The sequence below is a fragment of the Oncorhynchus clarkii genome, chromosome 9 (genome assembly GCF_045791955.1).
Source record: "Oncorhynchus clarkii lewisi isolate Uvic-CL-2024 chromosome 9, UVic_Ocla_1.0, whole genome shotgun sequence".
Taxonomy (NCBI): Eukaryota; Metazoa; Chordata; class Actinopteri; order Salmoniformes; family Salmonidae; genus Oncorhynchus; species Oncorhynchus clarkii.
Window position 1 is genome coordinate 12,786,954 of NC_092155.1, and position 9,830 is coordinate 12,796,783.

The 9,830-nt window shown below is 41.3% G+C and overlaps 1 protein-coding gene across 6 annotated transcripts in view; it reads left to right on the forward strand.

The window, feature by feature from the left end:
- The window catches only part of LOC139415898 (myotubularin-like), a 50,259-nt gene extending 44,648 nt beyond the window's left edge, over positions 1-5,611 (forward strand). For 5 of the 6 annotated variants that reach the window (XM_071164049.1, XM_071164050.1, XM_071164053.1 and 2 more), the window contains one exon: positions 4,118-5,611. In XM_071164049.1, the coding sequence (XP_071020150.1) occupies positions 4,118-4,300 (183 nt within the window). In that variant the 3' untranslated portion in view covers positions 4,301-5,611. The remainder of the gene's footprint in view (positions 1-4,117) is intronic. The other variant, XM_071164051.1, reaches the window with a different exon arrangement.
- The last annotated feature ends 4,219 nt before the right edge of the window (positions 5,612-9,830 follow it).

Consider the following 9,830-nt stretch of genomic DNA (forward strand, 5'->3'; position numbering starts at 1 on the left):
CAAGTTTATAAATTGCCTGGCTGGGCTGATGAGACAGTGGATTGCCCAGTCAGATGGAACAGAGTAAATAGGCATTTTAACGCCATAGATTTAGCCGGTGGTAACTTGTGGAATAGACACTGGTAGGAATGCGGTTTTAACCAATCAACATTCCGGATTTGACCCACTAGTTGTATAACATCAGATATGTGCGGTGTCCTTCAGGGTAGTTGCCTTGGTCTGTTATTCTTCTCTATTTTAGAAATGATTTGCCACTAGTTTTTACTGAAGGCTAGCATGAACATGTATGCGGATGATTCCACACTACGTTTCAGCACCAGGGTTTCAGCACCAGGGTTTCAGCACCAGGGTTTCCGTTAGGAAAATGAGGCACCGGACAACGTGACCGGGAAGATTTTTAATTTGCCGGCCATTTGAGAAATGTACCGGACCCATATGCAGTGGGTGCATAACGCATTAGGGTGTCGGCCCACGGTGTTCAGAATGACCGCGATCACATTTAGACTAGGGTGTCAGGGAAACAACCCCACTCACCGTCAACAAAACAAAGGAGGTGACCGTGGTAATGCATCTTACCAGAACATGTAACTCATGAAATAAAGCAGCCAATAAAACAGCATTTTCAAACCTTCCCAAAATGCAATTCGAGAACTTCATTCAGTTCCATATGTGACAGATGAACCTCTGCTAGATACTTTTTGATCAATTCCCCATTACATGAGGGGAATTGGGAAAGTATTCAGACAACTTGACTTTTTCCACATTTCGTTACGTTACAGACTTTCTCGTCTATATATACATGATATCCCATAATGACAAAGCAAACAGGTTTTTAGACATTTTTGCAAATGTAGTAAAAATAATAAGCTGAAAGATCACATTTATGTTAGTATTCAGACCCTTTACTCTGTACTTTGTTGAAGCACCTTTGGCAGCGATTACAACCTCGAGTCATCTTGGGTATGACGCTACAAGCTTGGCACACCTGTATTTGCAGAGTTTCGCCCATTCTTCTCTGCAGAACCTCTCAAACTCTGTCAGGTTGGATGGGAAGTGTCGCTGCACAGCTATTTTCAGGTCTCTCCAGAGATGTTCGATCGGGTTCAAGTCACCTCCCTGACCAGGCCCTTCTTCCCCGATTGCTCAGTTTGACCGGGCGTGCCAGCTCTAGGAAGAGTCTCGGTGGTTCCAAACTTCTTCAACTGTGTTCTTGGAGCTTCAATGCTGCAGAAACGTTTTGGTACCCTTCTCCAGATCTGAGCCTCGACACAATTCCTTTGTCCATACGCAGACAATTCCTTTGTCCATACACAGACAATTCCTGTCAACTGTGGGACCTTTATAGAGACAAATGTGTGCCTTTCCAAATCATGTCCAATCAATTTCATTTACCACAGGTGGACTCCAATCAAGTTGTTGAAACCTCTCAAGGATGATCAATGGAAACAGGATGTACCTGAGCTCAATGTTGAGTCTCATAGCAAAGGTTCAGATGACTTATGTAAATATATGTGTCTGGAAGTAGCTAGCCAATGTTAGCCAGTTAGCTTGGGTGCTTGACTGCTCAGAACGCTGTGATCAACCCTACTCCTCGGCCAGAGCGTCCAGTGTGCACTTTGAAAGCTCTGAATTTACGACCGGACAATCTGACAACTCTTGAGTGTACGAGCACGCTCTGGTACGCCAGATTAAATTTACGGACATACCCGTAGTATAAACCAGCCTTTCGTCTTGAAATCTTTGGCTGTTTAGTAGATAGCCTCACATGTGAATCCATAAAGCCACGGGTGGGGCTAAGGCGTATGTGAACGATGCTGAATGGGTGTAGACAAAGAGCTTTCCAGTAGGTTTAACCAAACATTCAAGGGCCATTTTCTCAAATGTGAGGTATGGCATTCCGGAAGTTTAACTTTCACAGCAGAATGACTTTCCCATTGTTCCTCAACTGATATACCATTTTCTGGCTCTGAGTCTCTACTTTTATCCAATGTAAAAAAATAAAAAATACTAATTTCAAATTTTGCATGTAAGATCGAGCCGGTCGGTCACATTTGGTTATATTAATTTCTGTTAATGCATATATTAATTAGTCATCTACTGTTCTCAGTCTCGGAGTGGAAAACGTTGTTTGCGGAGTTCAAAACCTCCTACACTTGTGAGAAACAGGTTTTGGTTTATTTCATAACCATCATGTAGGAGATTTGTAAATGTTTTCATGGTCTTTTGTTTGGAGGGCTCCATGTGAGCACTGAGCATGTGTCTGGTTTCTCTGTCCTGATCATGTTGAGGGAGCGCGCACTGAGCATGTCTGGTTTCTCTGTCCTGATAATGTTCAGGGAGTGCTGGTGGGTGATACACTGATAGCTGGTTGCCTGCACTTGGGAGGTGAATGGGAGGCGCGCTTCAATTACCAATTGAGAAATAAAAATAGTAGCTCTTTTTTTAAAATCGTGCACCAAAACAGTTAAGACGTGACAGCATTAATAGTTGTTGCGCAAATAATGAGCTGATAAAAGCATATGTTTTACTCCAGCAGCAACCAGCTCGGGAACTGCAGGAGAAATGACTCTCAAAATAGGCTCTGTATGTTGTGTGATAGTTGTGTTGGATAAATAAGATACATGATGACCTATGAAAATACACACGGGCCAATTGAATTCCTCAAAATTGTACAAATTGACCTATAGACCGATAAGCTTGACGGTCAACTGTATTTCCATAGACTGGTATTTCCATCAATTAATAATAAAAAAAATGTTTTTTTAAATCTCTGTCATTTTGGCCTGCAACAGTTTTTTTTTTTTTTTTACTTATCGGCTTTACATTTTTTTCACGTCCAAAGGCCGGCAATTTCCGGCTAACGGAAATCCTGGTCAGCACCCAAAGCCAGTGAGCCTACACAAATTCTAAATAATGAGTTAGTATCAGAATGGGTGATTTTTATAATAAACTGGTCTTAAATACATCTACAACTAAAAGCATTGTGTTTGGTTCAGAACGTTCTCAGGAGTTGTGTGTAAAAGGTGTGACCGTTAGAGAAGCTGAACTGCTAGGAGTTACATTGGATGGTCAAGTCATATTGACAAAGATGTTGTGAAGATGGGGAGAGGGGTGTGTCTGTTATTAAAATATGTTCTGTGTTTTTGACACATCAGCTGTACTAGTTTTCAGGCTTTTATCTTGTCCCATCTTCATTACTGTCCAGTAATATGGTCAGGTGCAGCCAAGAAAGACCTAGAAAAGCTGCATCTGGCTCATAACAAAGCAGAACGCCTTGCCCTGAACTACAAACACAGAACTAACATCAACAACATGATGGTCTTTCATGGTTGAGGAGAGATTAACTGCCAACTCTTCTAGTTTTTAGGACAAGCATTACTATAATGAAAATTCCAGATTGTCTGTAAAATCAAATAACATTCAACTCAGGCACCCAGACATACCCCACCAGGGGTCTCTTCACCGTCCCCATGTCCAACGCACAGTATTATAAAGAGCCATGATCGCATGGAACTCCCTACCATCTCCTATTACTGAGCAAACGGTAACTTTACCTTTTAGAAAATATGTACCATCTCATTGCACTGTGAGGGGACACTAACACACCTAATTTATTTGAGTTGTGTTTTGTTTGTATATTGTTGTATTTTTAATTTGTTTGACTGTCCTTGTGTATCAGTGTTTTGTTACTTGTCATGTGTTTTTTGTGAATAACTGCTGCTTTGGCAAACACTACTGGGGATCCTAATAAACAAATAAACAGTATTGTGTGTTGGCACCAGACCAGCGTGCTGCTCTCATTTAAAACACTCTAGGCATCAATAATGAATATTCATGTTTTCACCGTGTGTCTCTTGAGCCTCTATACCTCTTTGTGATTGTTTATATGCTTATCTGTTTGCGTTGTTTGCATATAATTAACAGTATTTTTTTTTTCCCTCTCTCCCCATCCTCTCCCTCCTTCTCCTGTCTCCTCTCGCTCTCTGCCTCCCCCTGGTGGTGGTAATGACTATTTATATTCTACTCTATTCTGTTATTTTCTATGTATATTCTACTCTTTTTTTTCTATGTTTATTCTACTCTGCTCTATCCTACCCTGCTCTGCTCTACTCTACAGCAGCAGAGTCCAGTGGAACAGCGTTACATAGAGCTGTTAGCCCTGAGAGATGAATACCTGAAGAAACTAGAGGAACTGCAGCTCTCTGACTCCTCCCCCAACTCCTCCCACCTATCAAATAGCTCCACCCCCAACGCAGCCTCTCCCACGCAGCACATCACCCACCTGCACACCCCCTTCTGAGTGGGGTCGTCACACACACTCCGACGTATACAACACACGTGTATGCGCATTCTCCGGGGTCGGTGTTGATTACATGTCAGTTCAGTTAATGAATCATAGGAGATTGATTGAAGTTCCAAATTTGAGAGTTGAAAAGTGACATTTTTTCCCAATGAAGATTTTTCAGTTCTGCAGGATTTCAGAATGTTCAGTTCTTCGGAATTTCAGAATTTCAATTCACTTCCTGAAATTGAAATGGGTTTGACCCTGACACAGGAAGTAATTTTTTGTACATAACGTTTAAAGTAATAATGAGGTCGATAAATAACATGGAATAGACATAACCATGGTGATTATGCAACATGTCACAGTACAGCCTTTTCACAACTTTAATAGAATGTTGTTTTTCCACAAAAACAAAGAAGCCTTAATATAAAATAAAACAATGTTTGTAGATAAACAATACTAAAGGTAAAGGGTTAAAACTCACTGGCTGCATTCCAATTCACCCAGAAGTGTGCCTTCAGTCACTCCCCTTCATGCTCATGCATTGTATTGGTGCAAGCATGGCTGGATGGATGGAGTTTCCACCATATTCCTCACACCAGTCCCTTTTTAAATCTATGAGGGGGAGCGTATGAGTGCACACTTCAGGAGAAGGGTAGAGAATGGGATCGTAGCCCCTGCTCCTCTAGGACTGAATACACTGCACTCCTCTCCATGACCAGGGAGAGAATGGGAGACGGGAATGAAAATTTGACTAGAAGTGTATGTGACTAGTTTCCCTTCAATCATTGTGTAGCTGTACCTATGTCCCAACATAAGCAATACCAGTCCAATCATTCAGTTACGTTTGGATAGGAATCTTGAGTGCAAACCAAGTCCACTGCAGTTGCCCCGTCCCAACTCACATAAATGATTTAGCATTCATACCCACAGAAATAGTATAAATCAGTTCTATGTTCATAAGTCCCAAATTGTATCATTTATTCAGGGTTGATTATAGCCCAGTGTATGATATCCGGTAGGCCAAGTATCCCTGTGTATTGTACTGTAGAAGGTCTAGGGAGAGACGGGACACAGTCAGTTGTATTGGTTCCTATGAGAGGTGCTGAGAGTTTTATCTCATATCGTGGTCCACTCTAACCTCGTCCCAAATCTCATTGTTCTGTCTTGCCGACTCAAAATAACTTTTTTTTACATTTTTTTTATTGGTCACAGAAACATATTTAGCAGATGTTATTGCAGGTGTAGCAAAATGCTTGTGTTCCTAGCTCCGACTGTGCAGTAGTATCTAACAAGTCACAATAATACACACATCTAAACGTAAAAGAATGGAATTAAGAAATATATAAATATTAGGACGAGCAACGTCAAGTGGCATTGATTTAAAATACAGTAGATTTGAATACAGTATATACACACGAGATGAGTAAAGGAGTGGCATTGATTAAAATACAGTAGAATTGAATACAGTATATGCACACGATGAGTAAAGGAGTGGCATTGATTTAAAATACAGTAGATTTGAATACAGTATATACACATGAGATGAGTAAAGCAGGATGTAAACGTTATTGAAGTGACTCATATGGTCGTAGTCATGCATTACATTTACCGTATGTGTTGGTAAGACGGCACAAACAGATCTGGCACCAGGCTAGGTCCACTCAGTCCAATAATAGTGATCAGTGGTTCTGCCTCAACCCAACTCTCATTTTTGCAAACTTCAGAACCTTTACAACCTGTTACCTTAAATGGTCAAACCCCTCTTGGAATAAACGTAAACATTTGTCATCGACCCTCTTGATCCCAATCCGCGTGGCAAAATGGTTTAGCTCAAATTTGCTGAAGGTTTTTGGACTCCCACAGAGTAGGTTCAGAAATAATCCCCAAATAAAAGCTGTGGACGGGAGAAGTTCTTTTGACGAGAGCAAATGTCTAGAGGTGGGATCAGATCGGTGGAAGTCCAGAATAATTTACAACGTTTCAAGGGATCACGATGTGGGCAGTGTATTCTCAGACAAGAGAGTTCTTTGGACAAGAATCACCATAGATTTTGAGATTAGATTGGTGGGAAAACCCAGGAATTGTTTAGTTACTCTTTACAGGGCATATCCAGTGTTCTGGAGAACGCAGGTCAAGTCCAGTTCTGTGCCTTTGATCGTCTGAAGTTCATCCTCAGGTGGATGTTTTGTATGTACCCAAACTATAACTTTGTCTTTGTCATTGTTCCTCTGTGTGTGGCATCTGTGGCGAGGGGTAAAGGGAAAGAAAGCACCTGATTGGTTGTGGCAGGAGAAAGGAAGAAAGCATCCGATTTGCTGGGGCAACGGGAATTATGGATTCCGATTGGTTGTGAAAGGGGAAAGAAAAGATCCTGATTGGTTGATACAGTATGTATGCTCCTTCTGGTCAAGATCCTTTGGGTAGGATAACCAGTCACCTCTGGATATGGGAAGACCATACCAGAGAGAGAACTTAGAGGGCTTGTTGCTGAACATCTATTGAAAGATGGTGGTGATGGTGGGCTAAAAATAAGGTCTCTTGATATTAAAACCTTTCAGGCCCTACCTTTTCGCTCCCTAATGCTACCCCAGAATGCGTCACTTCGAAAGACTTTGGCCTCAATGAGGTGAAAAAGTTTTTAAAATAAAACCAAGAGCGAAATGAACAACAAGGCAAAACACTTTTTGGTTTGTTGGTTGGTTGTGTTTTTAGGCAAAAAAATAAATATATTTTGTTTATTTTTTACTTTATACAAGTACAGTAACTATGATGTAATTACCTCAAACAAAACTGATTTTACTGTTAAAAGTTGTAAAATATGATTTTATTTAGTGTACCATTTGACACGTTTTATAAAAAGGAAATTAGTAGGACAAACGTTTTGTTTCTTTGAATGGTTGGTTAATAATTTGTGGATTTCTTGTTACATTAGTTTATTTTTTTATTTGCATTTTGGGATTTTGATTTCTATCAGAAGAGGACAGTGAATCATGAATTGTGGGAGATTTGATTCAGTCGGGAATTGATTCAGTTCCTTTTGCGTCTTCACCTGTGATTATGTAAATAGGGGCGTGATTAGATCAATGGAGTGGCTGAGGATTTGACTTTTCTGAACCCCTCTTCTGGACAGCTAAAGGTCCAGAAGCTTCTGCTATTGTGCGGGATTCTCTACTTTACACACAGTCTCTGCTTTACTCGTAGGGAACCGGCTATTCTAGCGAATGGTGCTCTTTTAATAAGGTTAGGTCACAGCTGAATCAATGTCTGCAAAAACGCAATGATAGCAATCTACATTTATTTGTATTTAACCTATATTTAACTAGGCAACTGAATATAAATAGCATAACGATCTAATTGCACATCCCCATGAAACTGAGATCAAATAGTTGCTATGCAGATGCTGCATGGAAGTTTCATCTGTAAAAAAAAAAATTGGGAAAATTCTAATTCTCCATTGCACTAGGAATGTGAAGGATGGTTCGATATGTGTAGAGCTGAGACTGCTTAAAGTAGAGAATTCCGTACATGCGCAGAAGCTTCGGGACCTTTAGCTGTTGGGATGAGGGGCCCAGAAAAGTCTGATCCACAGCCTCGGCCTTCAATCAAACTCATTGTGGTATTTATGCAGGAGCTCTTTTACCCCCATGGTCAAATCTAATCGCTGAACAGTGGTAATAATTTTCTACCACGAGGAAGTATCCCCATCACAAATAGATGTTTCCATGTTTTTCCACAATGAGAAGGCGATGCATGGACATTAGTTTGTAAACAAAGACACTGCCATAAACATTGGTATAATGAGTTTGACTGAATTCCAGCCCTAGAAGAATTAAGCACTGATAAAGGCTGTGCAAATGGCACCCTATTACTGCCAATATAGTGCACTTATTTTGACCAGAGAATTGGGTGCCAGCAGGCGCTAGTGATTTTGTTAATTTTCTTCATGTATTCTACCTTTTAACATAGGGATATCTAGTCTAAAGGGATTTCTGTCATATTATAGCCTACTTACTCCCTAGCCTGGTGTCCCAGATCAGTTTGTGCCATTTTGCCAAATCCTTGTGAGTCATGACCATAGGAGTTAGCTTGGGTGCCAGTCTGTTTCAGGGGGCGTACAGTCAAGGGGTGTGTACTTGTACAACAAGCTGCCTCATGCTACAGAAACAGGAGATTGACTGCTGCCCTATGGGCCTGTCTGGCTTGGACAAGGCTTTACATACCAGTCTTTGTCTGCTCTGTTCATGCCAGGGCGAGCAGAAACCAACTGGCACCCAGCCTACATGGGAGTTTTGGCAAGACAACACAAACAGCTGTGGGATTCAGGCTGTACTACTCCTCTCATGTATGAGTAGTCCATGTTGGTTGTTGTGTAAATAATGCTGATTAAATTAATTTAAAGATTTCTCACTTAAAAAAAAAAAACGTTGAATTGGGTTGTTTCATTCATTCATATTCTTGGAGTCATAATGTGATATTTTATTATCCTTTGTTTATTCAGGTCATATTGAAATTAGGAAAATCTCTTATGTAATGTCTGCTCATGTGAGTCTTGTGGATATTCAGACCTTGTCCCTTCATAGGATGTCTCAGACCTAAACTGACCTTGTCCCTTCATAGGATGTCTCAGACCTAAACTGACCTTGTCCCTTCATAGGATGTCTCAGACCTAAACTGACCGTGTCCCTTCATAGGGTGTCTCAGACCTAAACTGACCTTGTCCCTTCATAGGATGTCTCAGACCTAAACTGACCTTGTCCCTTCATAGGATGTCTCAGACCTAAACTGACCTTGTCCCTTCATAGGGTGTCTCAGACCTAAACTGACCTTGTCCCTTCATAGGGTGTCTCAGACCTAAACTGACCTTGTCCCTTCATAGGATGTCTCAGACCTAAACTGACCGTGTCCCTTCACAGGATGTCTCAGACCTAAACTGACCTTGTCCCTTCATAGGATGTCTCAGACCTAAACTGACCTTGTCCCTTCATAGGATGTCTCAGACCTAAACTGACCTTGTCCCTTCATAGGATGTCTCAGACCTAAACTGACCGTGTCCCTTCATAGGGTGTCTCAGACCTAAACTGACCTTGTCCCTTCATAGGATGTCTCAGACCTAAACTGACCTTGTCCCTTCATAGGATGTCTCAGACCTAAACTGACCTTGTCCCTTCATAGGGTGTCTCAGACCTAAACTGACCTTGTCCCTTCATAGGGTGTCTCAGACCTAAACTGACCTTGTCCCTTCATAGGATGTCTCAGACCTAAACTGACCGTGTCCCTTCACAGGATGTCTCAGACCTAAACTGACCTTGTCCCTTCATAGGATGTCTCAGACCTAAACTGACCTTGTCCCTTCATAGGATGTCTCAGACCTAAACTGACCTTGTCCCTTCATAGGATGTCTCAGACCTAAACTGACCTTGTCCCTTCATAGGATGTCTCAGACCTAAACTGACCTTGTCCCTTCATAGGATGTCTCAGACCTAAACTGACCTTGTCCCTTCATAGGATGTCTCAGACCTAAACTGACCGTGTCCCTTCATAG